This window comes from Pelophylax lessonae, assembly GCF_965119305.1.
Source record: "Pelophylax lessonae genome assembly, chromosome: 9".
NCBI lineage: Eukaryota > Metazoa > Chordata > Amphibia > Anura > Ranidae > Pelophylax > Pelophylax lessonae.
Window position 1 is genome coordinate 104,532,825 of NC_138776.1, and position 20,780 is coordinate 104,553,604.

General features: G+C 43.7%; 1 protein-coding gene across 4 annotated transcripts in view; it reads left to right on the plus strand.

The window, feature by feature from the left end:
• Positions 1-20,780, plus strand: part of ATE1 (arginyltransferase 1) — a 153,456-nt gene that overhangs the window by 31,130 nt on the left and 101,546 nt on the right. For all 4 annotated transcript variants that reach the window (XM_082267397.1, XM_082267395.1, XM_082267396.1 and 1 more), the window contains exon 6: positions 9,071-9,291. In XM_082267397.1, the coding sequence (XP_082123523.1) occupies positions 9,071-9,291 (221 nt within the window). The remainder of the gene's footprint in view (positions 1-9,070; positions 9,292-20,780) is intronic.

Consider the following 20,780-nt stretch of genomic DNA (forward strand, 5'->3'; position numbering starts at 1 on the left):
TGAATTGGCTCTTAAGGTAATTCCAAAGCATCTCAATTGAAGTCTGGACTCTGACTTGGTTAGCCAAATATAAAAATGTAAAAGCTGTTCTGCTGTTGACTGTTACTGCAATTGATGTAACTGTCGTCTTGTCGTTACACATTTTAATTTATGATTCCCTCTATAATATCAAGCTGTAGAGTCCAGAGACAGCAGAGCAGCCCCAAATTGTGATAGTTACTCTGTCATGCTTTAGGTTAGGATGTCATTTTATGGTGCTCTGGTGTTTTTATTGCAAAAATGGGTATCTACTCCAAAGATAAAGAAATAAATGTTGCGATACTAAGCAATACCCAATAAGTAAAAAATAATTGAGAGACTTGTATAGTGCAAACTTTCATGTGCCACAATAAATGCTTTAAAACATCAACAACTGTGTATTTGATTATTTTGTGCATTACACAATAAATAAAGTCCATAACATTTGTGATAAATCTTGTATTCCTGGCAGTAAATTTTGCCCACAACTTCAATGCTGCACCCCCCACTTGTGTTCACTCTGCCCCCACCTCCAGCATATGACCCAAGTAATTTAGGTCATGTAGCACTTGTACTCGTGCTTAGATGGATGTCCACTGAACTCTGCTCTCACTTCCTCCTTTTGGACATCTCCAGAGTCATTTGGGTTTGTATCCCTTTAAGAGGTCAAAGTCCCGGCTGCTTAGTTTTTCAATGCCGAGGGTTAAAAACCAGTATCGCATATCACAGAAACCATCCACTGTACCACATCTCAATCCCGGACATCCACTTCGGTTTGTGCGTATGACATCACCCTTCCCCGCCTTTACGCGTTACATCGCTTCCCTACAAGATTTTGTCAGGTCCCCTGATAGACACGTGGACAGTGAGCGTGGTTTAGTGGATGTCCATCTGAGCACAAGTACAAGAGCTATATGACCTGAATTACTTGGGTCACATGTTGGTGGAGAGGGCAGAGTGAGCACAGAGGTGGAGCATGTGTGTGATATCATAGTGGAGCCCCTGCACTGGAGTTGTGGGCAAAATTCACTGCGAGGAATATAAGCTTTATCATGAATGGTATGAACTTTATGTATTACGTGATGCACAAAAGACTCCAACACACAGTTGATGTTTTAATGCAAGTATAGTGGCACATAGAAGTTTGTACTATATAGGTCTTGCAATTATTATTAATTTATATATAAGTTATTGCTTAGCAGCGCAGCATCTATTTCTTTGTTTAGATTTGCTTTTTATGTGGGAACACATGGTTGATGCTAGCAGCAGCCTTTAATATTTAATATTGTTCACAATAGGAGGGTAGCGCAGGAGTGTATTCACTTTTTTTTTAATGAGCTTTTTCTCATTAGTCTACAAAACATATCAGAAGTGTTGTGTAATATCTGTTTGCATGTGTGGTGCAGCAGTTTATTTTTTGGAAAGAAGCCTTTTTCGCATCGGTGTCCTTGAGCACCATTCTTTTTAAAATATTTCTAAAACCAAGACCTTTTTCAAAATTTTGGATAAAGTGGTGAGGGGTAAGTACTAGGGATCGACCGATTATCGGCAAAGCCGATAAAACAGGGGTCGATATGCACTTTCCCCGATATATCGGAATCGGCCCGGAGGTTACCAATATTTCGGGAAAGTGCTTGTACCAGAGTGATGCCTGCAGCTAGAGGCATCACCCTGGTACCGGCGTCCATACCCGACGGTCAGCTGTCTTGTAATGACAACCAATGCTGGTGAGAAGCCACTTGGCTGTCATTACAAGGAGCGGGAGGGGACGTCCCCGCCGCCTTCCGCGGCTCACCCGGGTCTCCCGTCCCACCGGGAGACCCGGGCAACCAGCCTGCACGGCCGCCTAAGAGAAAACCCGATCAAAGCCGCATTCGGCTCTGATCGGGTCTCCATGTAAAAACCCGGAAGTGATGTCATGACATCACTTCCGGGTACTCGGAGCTAAATTTAAAAAAAATGACAGCATTCAAAATGGCCAAACTTGGCGTTTTGAATGCTTTTAAGTGCAGAGGAGGGGTTTGGGGTATTTAGACCCCCAGATCCCTCCACAAGAGTACCTGTCAAAAAAAAATAAAAATTTTAATGTACGAAAATATTGGCCGATATCGGTATGTGATGACCACAATATCGATATCTGCAATAAAAAAACCTATATCAGACGATCACTAGTTAGGACCCCTGTTCGGTTTCCACTGATATGTTCTGATATTTTCAATATTTTTATTTTTTTTGGTTTTTAACCTCAAGTAGTTTTTGGAAACCTCCAGGATTGTTTTTCTGTGGGAGATATACTATGCAGAGCAAGCGTACGATTACGTGCGACTCACACTTGCTGTGTTTAGCTATAGGTTTATTGGCCTAAAAGTAAATAGTATAACAAGCAAAGACTCTTTTCCTGTTATCTCTTGAAAATTCTTCCAGCTTGCTTAAATCCCACGCACATATGGCTTCTTTTTATTTTGTTGTTTGTACTAGAAGTACCGATGAGTGGGAGTGGTGGGTGGTGTCCACTTGATTTACAGCAATGTGTGTGGTTCTGGGGTTATATCTTCTCATGTACCTATACTGCTGTGATGGGTGTGCTCAGCACATGAAATGTTCTATAGATGCTATGAGAATTAGTAAGAAAGTGGATATTCCACCCTAAAATTACATTTTTTTTTTTTTTTTTTGCAGCTAAATTACAGCGGTCTGTCAAATGTGGTTTTGTAACAGTAATGCTCAAACTTGTAAATGTTGTTTGCTACTTAAAATATAGCACAAGCTTTTTTTCACATTTTTGGACACAGTATGTTAGGGTTCTGTTGCTCTATTTTATATTATTAACCTATCTAGAGGCCCCTATATTCTAGACTCCTCATAAACATCAACTGCCCATTTTAAAATGCCTGTGTCACTGTGGACACCCTCAAACCTTTATCACGAGGGAACAATGTACTCTTTGCTACAATTAAAAAAGAAACCTGAACTATTATTATTATTATTATTATTATTATACAGGATTTATATAGTGCCAACAGTTTGCGCAGCACTTTACAATATGAAGGAAGACAATACAGTTACAATACAATTCAATACAGGATTAGAGGGCCCTGAGCTCGTTAGAGCTTACACTCTAGAAGGGAGGGTCAAGTGAAACAAAAGGCAAGAACTGTGGGGGATGAGCTGATGGAGAAAATGGAAGTACAATTGTTAGGTGTGGGTAGGATAGACTTCTCTGAAGAGGAGGGTTTTCAGGGATCGTCTAAAAGCTAATAGAGTAGGGGATAATTGGACAGATTGGGTTAATGAGTTCCATAGGATTGGAGAGGCTCTGTAAAAGTCCTGGAGGTGAGTGTGGGAGTAGGTGACAAGGGAGCTAAAAAGCAGGAGGTTTTGAGAGGAGCGAAGAGGGGGATTAGGTTGGTATTTTGAGACTAGGCTAGCGATGTAGCTGGGGGGCTAAATTGTGGATGACTTTATACGTGGGTTTCCTCCGGGTACTCCGGTTTCCTCCCACACTCCAAAGACATGCTGGTAGGTTAATTGGATCCTGTATAAAATTGACCCTACTATGTATGTATGAATGTGAGTTGGGGACCTTAGATTGTAAGCTCCTTGAGGGCAGGGACTGATGTGAATGTGCAATGTATATGTAAAGTGCTGCGTAAATTGACAGCGCTATATAAGTACCTGAAATAAATAATAAATAAAATAAGATGTTGTTAGTATTTTACATTTAATTCATTAGGGGGAGCTGCAGCCAGTGGAGGGATTGACCGAGAGGAGTAGCGGGCACTGAGCGATTGGTAAGGTGGATATCTGGCAGCAGTATTCATGATGGATTGAGGGGGAAATAGCCTATAGAGAGGTAAGCCAATTAGAAGGCAATTGCAGTAGTCGAGATGACCAAGGAGTGAACTAGGAGCTTTGTTGTGTCATTGGTTAGAAATGGGCGTATTTTGGAGATGTTACGGAGGATCAGGTGACCAGATTTGCACAGTGATTGGATGTGGGGCTTGAAGGAGAGTACAGAGTCCAGGACAACACCTAGGACTTTGGCATGCAGGGATGGGCTGATAGTTGTGCCATCGATTTTGACAGAGATCAGGGGAAGGGGCACGTGGTGGAGGAAAAATTATATGTTCGATTTTGTATAGATTGAGTTTGAGGAAGTGGTGTGACATCCAGACTGATAAATCTGCTAGTAAATTAGTGATACGTGAGGAGACTGAGGGAGTGAGCTGAGGGGTTGATAAATAGACTTGGGTATTGTCAGAGTGGAGATGCTATTGGAAGCCATGGGAGGCTATCAGCTGACCCAGAGAGGAGGTGTAGATTGAAAATAGGAGAGGTCAAAGAACAGAGCCTTGGGGGACCCCAACAGAGAAAGGAAGAGGAGAGGAAGAAGTAGAATTGTACATAACGCTAAAGGTGCAGTTGGATAAGTAGGAAGAGAACCAGTGAAGAGAGTACAGTCACAGAGACCAAAGGCGTGGGGTTTTTTGAGGAGGAGGGGGGTGGTCAACCGCATCAAAGGCAGCAGAAAAGTCCAGGAGTAGGAGTACAGAATAGTGTTCATTGGTTTTGGCTGTTAGTAGATCGGTCACTATGCCCTGTGCAAAGACTCTGCTGTGTAACACATTTCACAGAGCCTGCATTCTGAACGACCGAGGTAAAACCCGCTGTCAGCTGATGTCACAGAGCCGCTCCAGGCTCTGGAAGCATCTGTACCATATTGTTTCAATCCACCTAGATCCCGGTTTGACAGCTATCTCTGGCTCTCAGCCCACATCTGACAGCCGAAACGAGCTGCACCCGCCTAATCTCTAGTCCAGGGCTCCTGGGAGTGCTGGGGTAGCAGAACAGAGAGAGGTGACAGGCAGAGAGAGCTGAGCAATCAGTGGTCATGCAGCATAGAGGCGAGTATGCAATTTTTTTTTTTTTTTTTTTTTACATATCCCATACATCTCTTTAAACACTTTCTTTTTTTTTCCATTAGGGATACAGGAAGTCGTATACTGGCAAACAAAACGATCTGTAGGCCAGCCCAGGATAATCCCAGCATGCCTCAGTTTTCTGCTTGTGTCATAAGACTGCTTCGCTTCAGCTTTTCTGGGAAAAGTCTATTTTTACTAACTTTTTTTTTTTCTTTCTTTAATTGGTCCTTCAAGATTGCATGCTACATCTCTGCAAGAGCTGGTTTCTACAGTGGCAGCTATCTGGATTCGCATTTCCTTATTCTTTTATTAAACTAATTGGGTAGAGCACCAGGAGCTACTTTGTTGTTTGCTCTGCTGGGCACCATTTGAGTTTCCTGATTTATAACCCTGAGGACTGAGCACTGACATTTGTTGGGTATAGTGCTGCACCATTCAGCACCATGCTGCTACTGGGTTGGAAAGTGTCATATTGAACTCCGATCTCAGGTTCGTTCCTGCTGCCCATCTGAAATGACTTTGGTCACATCCAGCCATCCAATCTAAATGTTGTGTGTACCTAAAGAGTTTCCTTGTACTCTGAGCCTAGAAAGCTGCCCTGATGCAAGCTAAATGAATTCCTGTCTCTTGAAGAGCGCTACGGTATACAGTAAATCGCTGAACATACCTGTCTTTGGTGACCGTGTGTGTTACAGACGTTTATTATAAAATCCTAATTGATATTGCTAAGATTCTGAGTTTCGGCCTCTCTGTGGGGGTGGTGGTAGCTAAAGGGTAATTTGTTTACTTAATGTAGCTCAGTGACAATCACTCTCAGGCTGCTGGCACCTAGATTGTGATCACGCAAGCTGGAAAATCTTTGTGCAGGGTGCAGCTGAGTAGCATTTTTATGCAAGTAACCTTTGTCACAAGATGTTGAGGAGGATGGGTATCTGATATCCACTTCCGTCACAGTTGGGCCTTAGTGGACAACACCTCTCTAATGTGCCTGATGGCTCCAAGATTCAGTTGAGTCTTGCTTCATCAGGAATTGGTGCTGAAAACTGCTTTGCCTGCAGACAGTTTATTCCAGTCTGGTTTTTTAGTCTACAGCATGTTTTCCCTTTGGTTACCCTTTTTTTAAACTTTTGCAGGAGAGTCAGGTGAGGAGGGGCCTACCTCATTGAGGAATCCTTTGTTTCTTTTTTTTGGACTACCTCATCCCTCTCATCTTCCCACATTGGGAAGATCTTGTCATTGGGGAATTCTAATTTCCTGGACTTAAATATAGACAGGTTGTTTCAGGGAGGAACTTTGCTCTATCAGATCTGCTCCCCTCACTATTTATTGGGATCTACATGCTATCCCCTGCCTAGTACTTCCATAGTTCCACAATTGATCATGCTGCTTTCATGGGGATTGAACGTGTCACGCTTCAGAGTTACTTCTAAATTAGTCTTTCTTCGCAATGTTTCTGGATGGTCCTCTCTCTAGTGCTGTGAATATCTGTCCTGGCAGTGTCTCCAGACATGCACCCACCTTCTCTTGTGGAGCTTGTGAACAAATGAACTGAGGCTTAGAGCCTTTTCTAGTCTGTAGAGATTCTGTTGTTTCCTTACCAGGACAACCCTCAGTTCATTGGTCTGATCCCAGTCCTTGGAGAGGTGTTTCTCTTGGTTTGATCAGAATAAACAGTTCCACGCTGTCAATTTTTAGAGGTTACCCCATCATGGTGTATCTTCCTTACTAGTTTAATAAGTACCCTTGTCTTCTGCAATCAGGCTTGGTTCCTATGCTATTACCATCTGGTCTTGTCTTCTTTTACTAGGTTAGGGGTTGAGCCTCATCCAGTGCCAGTTTCAGGTCTACATTCTTGGAAACCTCTTGAGATGCATGCAGTCCCCTGTTTTGTTCACAATTGGCCTGTTATTAGTCTATTGTTGCCCATTCCTCAGTTGGACTGCTTTTGGACTTCCCAGAAGTATAGGATTTCCTGTATCCCTTGGAGTCTACTGAAGGATACAGGTTCCACCACTCTGTGTGTATGGTTATGCTCTGTGTTTCTTTGCTGTAGTCCAGTCCTCTACTAGGCATAGTATAACCATGTATGAGACTTCCTTTGTCCCTCCATGGAAAAGGTAGAAAAGGATTTTATGTTAACTACAAAAGTTCTATTTATTTTTTATAGAGTGGGTAAGCTTGTCACTGCTTCATGGGTCCCACGTGAGAAGATTTCCCCTCACTTCCTGTGGTTAGCTGAGGGCATGAGGGGGAATGCTTTCCAATGCCATCCCAGGCAGCAAGAACAACAAAACAAAATGCTCTTTATTTTCCCAAATCCAAAATTAAAAAGGTTATGGCCAGGTTTACAGGATGGCAAGTTGAATATCATCCTGGCTTCATAAATCTTGGGGAATACCCAGTTCACAAAACTACTGCAACAATTAGAAAGCTAAATAATGTTTTAATGCTAACCTAATAGAATTTCCACAGTGTAGAATTAACTGGGTATTTGCAAACAAGCTCTACCTGTAGAGATGCTAATAATTCAGTGTAGCCCGTGTATACGTTGACCTACAAGAGTAGAAACTGCCCCACAAAATTCAACAAATAATGGTAGGTTCGGATAGATGCTCAGGGACCTGGAGGAGTCTGATTGGATCCCCCCTCCCAACAATTCTCTCCCCTTCTCCCCTCCCTACCTTTCCCACTGACCTGTTATATTGCCAGTATCTGACTTGAAACCTGAGGTTTTCTCAATGCTCGGAATGGTTGCCTTAATTTGGGTTTCGGACCCAGAGTTGCCCATTTGTGTTCTCTTCTCATCTTCTCTCTCCTGGGTACACACAGCGACTACCACTGTTAAATGAATGTGTGTCTTACTGCACTATTATACCATGCCTTATTTCATATTTCCACTGAGTGATATGACTGTACCTTTATGATACAGTGTATTACACTGTACTGGATGCATTGCTACTTACTTCTTCGTTGTTGGCTGTTACTTGGGGAAAACAGCTAAAAAAAAAATGAATTTCTGTTTAAAGTAATCACTTACAATTTTTTTTATTTTTTATTTTTTTAAGTGGAGGTAACCCTAAAAAAAATAAAATAAAATGATCCTGATCCTTTAAAGCATGGTATACAGCACAGTGCTTGTGCTGTGTCATTTACCTCTCTCTATGTTCTAAAAAAAGCCTAGTTGATCCTGCCAGTTCCTGTGTTCCCCTGTCTGTGCTGACCACGGCAATGAAGGCTACTGAGCACTGATTACCGTGGTCAGTTTACGTGCCTCCGTCATCCACTGGTCTCTTCTCTCCCCCCTCTAGAGAGTGTATAATATTACTATTGAGAAATGATGTAATCCACTGTGTTACAGTAAAATAATTCTGATAAATACCTTATTTACAGCGCAGCTGGGCTCTTGTGTGACCCACCGGAGCTTTCCTCCTCTCTCCCGGCTGATGTCAGTGGGGAATCTTGGCCCCTCCCTCTCTAGTGCTCGGAGCAGGGATGGAGAGCTCCAGTGAGTCATGTGAGTGCATTTTACACAGAAACACACACTGGACAGTATATTATCATGTAACACAGCGGATTACATAATTTCAGAAAATGACTTTACAACCACTTTAATCTAGGGTTTTCGAGAGGGAGACAGCGAGGACACTAGCAACTGCAGGAAAAATCTCTCCATTAGAGTCTATAGAAAAAAATTATATGTAGATGGTTGGTTCAGCTATGTACTAGAGAGTCCCAGGACCCAAGAACCCTGTTCTACAAATGGTGGTCAGGTCCTGTGGTTGGTTACTGTCTAATACCTTACTTTGGGGCTGAAACTGTGAATGATGATAGTCATTAACCAGTAGTGAGATGCTGGAGAAAATTGGAGGAGCACAGCAAGGCAGTCGTGCCAATCTAACAGATTTACTGCTGTCTGAGTCACTCTCTCCTGCAACAAATATGCAGCTAAAAAATCTAATTAGCTTAGCGGCCAGTAATTAGCAAAGTACTAAAGCCATTGGATCAGTTTGTAAACCAGGCAACATGCATTTTTTAGAATTAGAGATAAACCATGGTGGCCTTATTTCGGGAGAATTTTTTGCATTGTTTGTGTGTACCGCATCTTAGTGGGCTTTATTTTTACACAACAGGTATTGGTGCCGATGCCAGTAAGCCACCTTGCCGAAAAGCCAAAGACATCCGCAAGGAACGTCGCTTGAAAAAACTTCAGCTTCAAAATTCTGATCATGCCACATCCTCAGGGGAAACTGTTACCATTCCAAACACCTCAAAGCCAAAAGCAAATGATAGCAAGTCACTGGAGGAATTTCTTATTGTGGCAGACCCAGAGAAAGCATCACATCGACTTGAGGTACGGTGTTCTGTGCAATGATTTTGTAAATAGTTGCTATATTATGTGAGCACGTGGTGCTGTAGACCCTATAAAGCTTTTTTCATTAACCAGGGCAATGTGCAATAAAGTCCAGCAGGAATACATTTTATTACATTACATTCGGGCAACATATGAGAAATTGTGATCAGTTGATGTGGTGCACATTGCTGTTTAGATTATCATATAATTCTCTTAATGCAAAGAAAATGTGAGTTTTTCAAATTCTGTCTAAGATAAGACCTAGAAAAACCATACAATTGTCAACAGTCCAAAATAATTTGCTATAGGTGCCCACACAACTCTGAGTATGATTTGTTAACTTACTTAGACAAGTTGAAACAGTTTTGTTCGGTTTTGACCCCTTCCACACGGGGTGGGCTCAGTTCAAGTCCGCCTGCTCAGCTGGGATCAGGCAGATGGCTGGTCTGTGTCCGCTCCACTTATGCAGAGCAGACACAGACCCAGCCTGCTCTCCTCTATCGGTGGCTGGATGTAAACCCGACTGCCATCCGATCTAATCTGATTTAGCAGATAGGATCGGACGTCAGCGGGTGTAAATGGACACATGCCTGTTTGCACCCGTCCATAGAGTTAGGAGTGTCCTCCTGAAAAACTAACAGGCATACCAGATCCGTCCACTTCTTTTTTTAGAGCATACAAAAACTGTATTAAGTAAACTTTTTTTCTAAAAAAAATATTAAGGTTTTACTTTGAACTATACAAAACAAAAACGCACCTGTGTGGCACTTTTTTCAAGGGCCAGTGTTGACGGCTTTTGCTCTCAGGTTCTGCATTCCCATGTATAGCCATACATGTTCAATGTCCTTGCACAATTTTCCTTTAGATTTACCTTAAACTATGTGGTGCAAGGGCCTTCCTAATTGGATACAATTGAAAGCGGTTTAGTTTTGACCTCCTATTATATGGTTTTTGGTAAATCTAAAGATAAACTGTACAAGGCAATTGAACATGTATGGCCAGCCTAAGGGAGTGCATATCCGCTTGACACAGGTCAAATGGAGGCCAGCTGCAGGTCAGATGCACCCTTCAATAAATTCTGAATGATCTTAGAAGAATCTCAGACTGCTACCATCAACATAAAAAATCCTGTCGTAACACGCAATAAATAAAATATTCAGATAAAATAAAACATTCACAGATATGACTGAAATTTTTAAATTGTAAATCTTAGATTGCCTAAAAGTCTCCGTTCTGCACTTAAGTCCAGGCAAGAGCTGATGTGGACAGTAAATGGTTTGTGGTCTATCGCTGTTAAATATTGGTTTGTAGTAACTTTCTCTAGTTATTGAAGATCTGCATCATTAGTGGTGTATTAGTAAAAAAAAAGTTTACTACAAACTGTCTATTAGTTCTCAGCAACCAAAAAGTCTTAACTGGAGAATAAAAGCTAAAGAATGAAAATTAGAATTCTGTTTAGGGCAGTGTAGAAAGTTCCTAGAGAATACGGTCTCCTGCCCCTTCAGGGCAAATTACCAGTGCCTCCTGATGGCCCACCCTAATCCAAACTCCCTCTCCGCTTCGGAGCTGTAGAGGTACACCCTGAGTAAGCGTGGATTAGATGGAGCTTACCTGGGGGGATGATGATACTGCTCCCCCTCATACGACCTTGTTTAGGCTTGGCAATTTGCTGCTCATGCCCAAGCACTGTCACGTGAGGGAGACCACATTCTCTCTTGTACCCAGGTGTCCGATCCATCAGGTTGGATTCATACCCTTGCATTGCGGTAATGCACCTTGTGCCCATTTTTTTTTTTTTTTTTAATGGCATTGCAACAAATGGTAACCCACTATTGTGTATTGTGATTAAAAAAAAAAAAAAAAATCATAGGAAAGTTTTTCTATCAGCTCAGCTGCATTGGCTACCTATTCAGAGCAGACTGGTATACTGTGCTGTAGAGGGTAAGGGCTGGGCAATTAGGAGTTACTGTCACTCTGCCTGAGAATGGGCACAGTAAAAGTGACCCTTTAGGTCACACAGCTTTGAAATTGTTGCCTTTAGCCATCAATCATGCATTTATCCAGTGCAAAGAAGCAAGTCAGTGTTTTATAATACAGTATCTTACAAAAGTGAGTACACCCCTCACATTTTTGTGAATATTTTATTATATCTTTTCCTGTGACAACACTGAAGAAATGGCACTTTGCTACAATGTAAAGAAGTGAGTGTACAGCTTGTATAACAGTGTACATTTGCTGCCCCCTCAAAATAACTCCACACACAACCATTAATATCTAAACCGCTAGCAACAAAAGTGAGTACACCCCTAAGTGAAAAAGTCCAAATTGGGCCCAAAGTGTGAATATTTTGTGTGGCCACTAGGGCTGCACGATATTGGAAAAAAAGTACATTGCAATATTTTTTTTTCAACGATATATATATTGCAATATTGAGAGGAAATCATGGAAGTATTGCAGCAGCACAGCCTTCTACTGATTGTAATTGCAGATTGCACCATACAGCCAGGGCAGGCCAGGATTAATGTTATTGTAGGGATTGACAGTGACAGTCAGTGTGGATTAGGTACAGTCGGGACTCAGTGGTGGCAGGAGGTAGAAGAACACAGCCTGACATGACATCCGTCCAGTCCCACACGTACTGACTCGACTCTTCACTCTGAACTGTTACAATACAAGCTTGTTTCCAGTTCTTCAGTGTCATTGTGCTGGGAGCCGCTGATTGGTTACAGAGAGGAGCTGAGCTCCTCATTCTAGGATCATATTACCATCAGCTGGAGAACTAGGCTATCTGCAGGCAGGCAGACTGAACCTGTGGGACGGATGTCGGGCTGTGTTCTGCTACAACCACTGTGAGTCATCCCGACTTCTCCCTGCCTAATGCCTATGCCTTACATCGTATCTTCGGCGATGTGAGTATCGCCCACGCCCACAGCACGATAGTCGATATCACATCGACTATCGTTCAGCCTTAGTGGCCACCATTATTTTCCAGCACTGCCTTAACCCTCTTGGGCATGGAATTCACCAGAGCTTTACAGGTTGCCACTGGAGTCCTCTTCCACTCCTCCATGAAAACATCATGGAGCTGGTGGATGTTGGAGACCTTGTGCTTCTCCACCTTCGGTTTGAGGATGCCCCACAGATGCTCAATAGGGTTTAGGTCTGGAGACATGCTTGGCCAGTCCATCATCTTTACCCTTAGCTTCTTTAGCAAGGCAGTGGTTGTCTTGGAGGTCTGTTTGGGGCCGTTATCATGTTGGAATACTGCCCTGCGTCCCAGTCTTCGAAGGGAGGGGGATCATGCTTCAGTATGTCACAGTACATGTTGGCATTCATGGTTCCCTCAATGAACTGTAACTCCTTAGTGCAGGCAGCACTCATGCAGCCCCAGACCATGACATTCCCACCATCATGCTTGACTGTAGGCAAGACACACTTGTCTGTACTCCTCACCTGGTTGCCGCCACACACACACTTGACACCATCTGAACCAAATAGGTTTATCTTGGTCTCATCAGACCACAGGACATAAGTCCAGTAATCCATGTCCTTAGTCTGCTTGTCTTCAGCAAACTGTTTGCAGGCTTTCTTGTGCATCATCTTTAGAAGAGGCTTCCTTTTGGGACGAAAGCCATGCAGACCAATTTGATGCAGTGTGCGGCATGTGGTCTGAGCACTGACAGGCTGACCCCCTCCCCTTCAACCTCTGTAGCAATGCTGGCAGCACTCCTAAATCTATTTCCCAAAGACAACCTCTGGATATGACGCTGGGCATGTGCACTCAACTTCTTTGATCGACCATGGCGAGACCTGTTCTGAGTGGAACCTGTCCTGTTAAACCGCTGTATGGTCTTGGCCATCGTGCTGCAGTTCAGTTTCAGGCTTTTGCCAATCTTATAGTCTAGGCCATCTTTATGTAGAGCAACAATTCTTTTTTTCAGGTTCTCAGAGAGTTCTTTGCCATGTTGAACTTCCAGTGACCAGTATGAGAGAGTGAGAGCGATAACACCAAATTTACCGCACCTGCTCCCCATTCACACCTGAGACACTGGGAAGGGAAAATGGCTAATTGGCCCAATTTGGACATTTTCACTTAGGGGTGTACCCACTTTTGTTGCTAGCGGTTTAGACATTAATGGCTGTGTGTTGAGTTATTTTGAGAGGACAGCAAATGTACACTGTTATAAAAGCTGTACACTCACTACTTTACATTGTAGCAAAGTGTCATTTCTTCAGTGTTGTAACATAAGATATAATGAAATATTTACAAAAATGTGAGGTGTGTACTCACTTTTGTAAGATACTGTAAATGAAATACTGTAAAAAATACTGTAAATGAAATGTAAATTTAAAGAAAATGTACACAGGGCAAGAAGGCTGCCATTGATGATCTCCTACTCGAAATGCTAGCTACCTGGCTGTCGCCGTCTTCAGTATTTTCTGAGACATTACCATGCGCAAACAAATTTAAAGACAGAACTCCTAGCCTACTTATTCTGGGTCATTTGGTCAGTCATTTTTAAAGGCGTTGGATTAACATGACAGCCAGGACAAAATAGGTTTGAGTAAAGCGATAACTTTTGCCCTTCTTGTTCTGAGGCAGTGATTCCAAAAGCATTAGATTTAACGTATTTGCTGTGTTTGCCACCAGGGGGCAATATAGGATCACATTATAGCATCTAACATTGTCATCGGAGTCTACTGCATTCGCTGAATTTGTTTCTGTATTATATGCATACTTTCTTATTGTAAGCTTATATCCCAAATGTTTCAAAATAAACAGTGTTTTATAATATTGTGTGGGGAGTAATACTATACTTCAGTAAGGAAGAGAGTAAAGTGTAGTTACCCATTACAAAGAAAAAAACTGGTTGCTCTTAGGTAATGTAGTTTGCATTAGAGAGACCCTGTTACCAGCTTTTAGGTAAATTTGTAGATAAAAGCACAAGTATTTTAAATGTTTTATTTTGCAAAGTTTTCCTTTTTTTCAAAAACATTTATTCACTTGCACTGGTCCTCTAAACTTGCTAGAAAAATTTGTCTACTTGAAAAGCCAATAACACCATCCCCCCCCCCCCCCCCCCCGTTTTTTCTTACACGTCATAGCCCTCTTCTCTTCTTCTAATTACTGTCTGTACTGGCACAGCTTCTCTGCCCTTTTACCTTCCTACATAAACCAGAAGGTGATACTTCAGGGTTTTTTTTTGTTAAAAATAAAAAAAGGTTCTACTTACCTGCTTTGTACAATGTTCTTGCACAGAAGGGTCCCTTACCTTTTTTCTGGCAGTCCCCCACTGGCCTTGTCCACTTCTCCAGGTTCCGTAGCAAGCGGAGCAATAAGGAGACACCCATGCGTGTGCTCTGGAAGTGGGGCTGTGTTCGTTCATAGACACACACAGCACCGATAAACCACGCCCCTGCTCCTTCACAGAAATTTGACTGACAGCAACAGTAGCCTTTGGCTTCACTGCCCTTGGTGTCTCCTGTAAATATTCGGAAGAGAAGGGAGAGGGGCTTGAGCTGAGACAGAGCTGGGCCAGTGATGGGAGTCGGGTAAGTGTTTAGAGACGGGGTGGGTAGGAGAAGTAGTGTAGAACTTTTTACCTTAATGCAGAGAATGTATTAGGGTTAAAAAAAAATCCTTTTGACGTTAGAACCACTCCAGGATCCATTCTTTCTTGTTTCCCACCCTTCCTCTGTGTACAATCGTCTGTGCACTCTTTCTCCCCTACCCTGCTCCAAAACAAAGTATTCCCTAATTTGTATGGTCCATGACCTCATCAGTTGAAATGCTCCATGTTTAGGCTGTCTGGAGGAGGATTCTGCACCGTTCCCTTTGTCATGTACATTTAGAATGTAATGTTAAAAGGAAGGGCAATGGTCACCGATTAGCACTTCTAGGGGCCTTTCTCTCCATGTGCCATGATGTATCTGGCTGCTTGTGTACCTCCAAATGCCTATGTTGTATAGAAAAGCCACCCCAGCCTTATTTTATATGTTCATGTCCCTTGCTATGTAAAGATTAAAAAATAGGAAAACTGAAGATCTTTCAAGTAAGGACACAGATTAAAAGGTAAAAGATTAAGAAAAAAAAGAGAGAGAGAAAAAACAATGTTTACCTGGAGTGGGGCTTTAATGTAGCAGGTGGGAGAGGGAATCCTATGGAGTGTCAATTTGAGTCTGCTGGGGCTGCTGACATCACATCCACGATGGTGGTGCCCAGAAGCAGTCTCAGTGCTTTTGGATGTTTACACAAGGGAAACTTTTACAGGTAAATAACATTGTTAAAATACATTAAATCCTGATTTAGTGGCAGTTCACACTAGCACGATGCCAGACATCGCATGTGATTCGCACCGCATTGCTGTACAGATCACATGCGATGTCTGTGCAATGCGATTTCAGCCATACAAACTGTATGGCTGAAATCGCATTGCATTCGCAACTAAAATTGTGCAGGACCCTTTTGTTTGGTTTGCTCTGAAATCAGATCGCATTTGTGCTCACACCTTTTCGATCCGATTTCTGCACCATTTAACAGTTCGCACTGTGATCTGTGAACCAATCTGGGGGTGTCATTAACCTTGCATTGACACCCCCAGCGATTCACAGATCTCAGTGAGAACCACTGTTCAATTCTGGTGTGATGCGGGAACCAGCACTGAATCGCAGGCTTTCACGCATCACACCAGTGTGAACCGGCACTTAATGTTGTAAAAAGATATTTGTTGACATTTTATGGTCTGGTTTCCATAAAGTTGTGTTTTCTGCATTCCTTTTTTACTGTCCTTTGAATATTTATGCTTTGTTCGCCTGAGGAAGACAGGCAACATAGATATTGGCAGGAATGTTTGTATAATACAAAGATATGAAGCTAATAATAATCTTTGCATTCGTATCACTGTGGATGTGAATCTGCTAAACTCTTCAGAAAGTCATTTGTAAATGCATGCTGGCTAGTAATTACATCTCTGTACCATGCTCCACTGTTTTATTACTTGGCCACAAATCTCTCTATGTAGGTGCGCATGGCCACTTTTTTCAGCAGCTTATTAATATTCTGCATACAATGAATTGTTAATATATTTTATTACGAATAGGAATTTGGTAATCCACAGTTTCTCTTTCGTTCATTGACGGACACAGCTCCTCATCTTCATGATCGTATGGTTATGCTGCCCCCTGCAGGAGTAGGACACTAGACAGAGAAAAGCTTGAGCACACCTATGGGGCAGTCCCTGGGGGTATACTCCCACTTCCTGCTATAGCTATTCAGTTTTTTTTTTTTTTCTGCTTAGTCAGGAGTAAGGACCTACTTCATTGCTGGGATCTCTGGTCCTAGCTATTTTTTTATTTTATTATTGTGTGCCTGTGAGAATCTACGATCAACTGCCGGACTGGGCGACAAACTGGATAATCTAAATCCTTAGGGTCCTTCCAGTCTGGCCAGGGAGCACGTGCAGACCAAAGCTCTGCACTTGGTCGACATAGCCCCTTTGGATGGGGGCTGGCCTGCGAGTTAAACCTTGTATGTGCCTTAAAAAGGCACATACGAACTTGCTGTGGCCTGAGTTACAGCGTTTCCTCCTGGCCGACAGCACCCACATTACGATGGAGCAGTGTTCTGTCCGGAGCGATGCCCACCCTGTTCCTGGTGTGGAAGTAGCTGTCCCCCCTCTACTCCTGGTGGGTTTTGGGGCGGACGTGTGCCCCTCCCTGGGATGGTCAGACCCCCGGGTTCCCCTCCTCCCCAATCTCATCTCCCCACCCCCCAGCTTGGTAGTATATGTGGCCTTTGGCCCCCATCTGCTCATCCCCCCCCCCCCCCCCCCGGGGCGAACATAGCTTTTTGAGTTGATTTGGGATGCGGCTTTGGCAATGGGGGTAGGGGGTAGCGTGCCGCCAGTGCACAAAATGATTGCTCCTTGGGGATGGATCTTTTTCGGGGCATCTGTCTGGGCTCTGGGCACCCCTCACTCTTGGGACCAGTTTTTTCGGCCTTGGAACAACCTCCCCCCCCCCAGGAGCCACATGGTGCCGGCATTTTCTTGTAGCCTGGTTAGCTGCTGATCGACAGCCATGTTTTTGGAGCTCAGTTGGGCGGTGATTCGGCGGTGGGAAGTCCTCGGCCGCTAATGCTTATAGCCAGACATACCTTTTACTGATTGTTGCATGCTGTGCAGAAGCTCACAGTGAGCTGTCCGGTGGTGGTGAGTGCCTGGGGCTCTCTCTCCCTGCTGTACATCGGTAGTGCTGAGCTGGGCCTTGTGGTGCGGACAGCGCGGTGGGGGTGTCCCTTACAGTGTGTTTTTTTTTTTTTTTTTTTTTTTTTTTTACACTTTTGGTGCAGATTTCCTCTCCACTCATGGAGTCATTAAAACATGTTTCACTACGTGATCCACTCTCAGAGGATGCCGGGCCCTCCGGGAGCCCCACAACTGGCTGCACTGACGGCAGTCCTGGAGTCCTTGGTGTCCAAAGTGGATTTGGTGCTTGGCAAACGTACTACCAAAAAGCGTCCCCCGCCTTCACCTGCTTACTCGGTCTCTCTTCAGATCCTCCGCTTTGCACAAAAAGTGTTGGCCCCGGTTCTAGCATTACTGCGGCAGCGAGGATTGCGATACTGGGGTACCTGGACGATCTGCTTTTGCAAGCAGAGTCTTCTACTGGCCTGTTGGCCAACTTGGAGATCACTCTTCAAATGCTGAGGGAGTTTTGGATGGATTCTTAATCGTCAGAAGTCTGCTCTCGTCCCGTTCACGAGCCTGGAATATTTGGGAAAGTGTTCTGGCGGCTCGGGAAGTAGCCGGCATTCTAAGGTGGGCAGAACAGTTTGTTCCAACCCTCTCTGCTGTACACATTCCAGGGGTGGAAAATTGGCAGGCAGACTATCTCAGTCGACAGGCATTGGACCAGGGAGAATAGTCACTTCATCAGGAGGTGTTCATTCAGTTGTGTCTCCGGTGGGGGACTCCCGAGGCGGACCTGTTGGCCTCTCGCCTCAACAATGAAGCTCAGAAATTTGTGGCATAGTCTCGGGACCCTCTAGCCGACGCCACAGACACCCTAGTGGCTCCCTGGAGTCATTATCGTCTGATATGACTTTCCTCCTCTCAAGCTGCTGCCGCGACTCCTGCGCTGGTTCGAGGCAGAAGGGATTCCAGTCATTCCAGTGGCTCCAGACTGGCCTCGCCAGTCTTGGTACGCCAATCTGGTACGGCTGGTCACCAGTGTTCCTTAGAGACTCCCTTTCAGGGAAGATCTGCTGTCTGAAGGACCGATCTTTCATCCTGCTTTACAGTTGCTGGCTTTGACGGCCTAGCTGTTGAAAGCCAGGTGCCTAAGGATAGAGGGTTGTCTGATTTGGTGATTCCTACGCTTTTAAAAGCTAGAAAATCTTCTTTCAGGAAGATTTACCATCGTACTTGGAAGACATACATGGTGTGGTGTGAGTCTCTTGGGTTTCATCCTCGCTCTTTTTCGGTGACTTGGATCTTGGCTTTCCTCCAGCGAGGGGTCGAGCAACGCTTGGCCTTGAGTACCATCAAGGGCCAGGTCCCAGCCTTGGTGATTTTCTTTCCGTTGGCCTCACACTCCTTAGTGCATACTTTTCTGTAGGGAGTGAGACATTTGGCTCCCCCGGTGCGGTCTCCATTGCCGCCGTGGGACGTCAATTTGATGTTGTCAGTTCTTCAGAAACTTCCCTTTGAAAATATTCAGGAGATTCCCCTGCTTACATTGTCCCAGAAGGTGGCTTTTTTGGTGGCTATTACTTCGGCATGCAGGGTGCCTTAGTTTTTCACAGGGATAAGGTGGTTCTTCAATCATGTCCCGCATTCCTTCCAAAGTCTCTGATTTTCATCTGAGTAAAGACATTGTGTTGCCTTCCCTGTGTCCTAAGCATCCTAAGGAAGTTGCTTTGCATTCCCTGGATGTGGTTCGGGCAATCAGGGTGTACCTGGCACCTACGGAGTTGCTTAAAAAAAAAAGACTCACTGTTTGTCCTCAAGGATGGACCTCGTAAGGGGCTGGCTGCTTCTGCTGCGACCATTTCCAGATGGATCAGGCAGACTGTGGTTCAAGCTTATTCTATTAAGGGTCAAGTTCCTCCTTTCCCTGTCAGGGCGCATTCTACTCGGGCGCTTAGTGCCTCCTGGGCCTTCTGTCATCAGGTGTCAGTGGTGCAATTTATAAAGTGAATGTGTTGGCATCTACGAATGCTTCTGTTGGCCGCAAATTTTTGCAGGCTCTTTAGAGGATTTGTCCTCTTTTTGAGGGTTTTTTTTTTTTTTCAGGTGAGCTCCAGCTGTTCTCAGTTGAGCTCCATGTTACCTGGTTGGCTGTGTTTAGCCTTTGGGAAGTTTTTGTTTTCTGCTGTTCCCACCCCTCATGTTTGACACTGCTTTGGGACATCCCTACGGCCATGAAGATGAGGAGCTTTGTCGGTCAATGAATGAAAGAGAAAATGGGATTTTTGACTTACCATAAAATCCATTTCTCTGATGTTCATTGACAAACACCGCACCCACCCCTCTTTGGAGTTTTTTTCTTCTGACACTGCTTGTTACAAAACCTAATACCTATAGCAGGAAGTGGGAGTATACCCCCAGGGACTGCCCCATAGGCATGATCAAGCTTTTTTCTGCCTAGTGTCCTACTCCTGTAGGCAGCATACCCCTACGGTCATGAAGATGAGGAGCTGTGTCCGTCAATGAACATCAGAGAAATTTTTTTTACGGTAAGTCAAAAATCAAATTATTTTTTTCTTTCCTACAGCAGTGACTCTTCTTGGCTTCAGTAAATTGCGAATATATTTGATACAAGTTATACACCTTGAAATACTCTTGTTTGTTAATACTAAAAATGGCAATATTAAAGTGACACTAAACAATATTCTTATTCTTCAAATCTTTTGTTTTTCTGCTTCCTTGTAAGGTCCTCTGTGAGCTCCCAAAGCACTTACCCCCCCCCCCCCCCCAATAATCTGTTTGGAGCAAGCAGTGCACGTCAGTTGCAGTTATGAGCACTGCTCTCTACAAATCCCATGGTCCATCTTGGGAGCTAGCAAGAGACAATGGCTATCTTCCTACATCCAGTGGGACCATGGAGAAATGAATGTAGCCACTCTCGAACAGGAAGTTGGATCACAGCAAAAAAACAAAAGTAGGTTTGGATGAGACTGAGCATAATAGAAGGTACTTTTTTGCATTAGGAATGCAACCTGTAATAGAATTTTTAATTTTCTTAAACCAGAGTTTAGTGTCACTTTAATCCTAGCTAAAGGTTTTAGGTAGTTGTCCCTGCATAGAGTAGCTAGATCATCAATGCACATAATCTATTATTACCCGTATTTCATCTGTTATGATTCAGCAAGGGATTCCCAGTCATACCTGTCCAGGTATATGTGGCCAAAAAGCTAGTCAACTATTTCACTCAAAGATGTTGCTGCCGTTGAAATGTCATACTTTCATTTCCAATGAGTTCAGTAG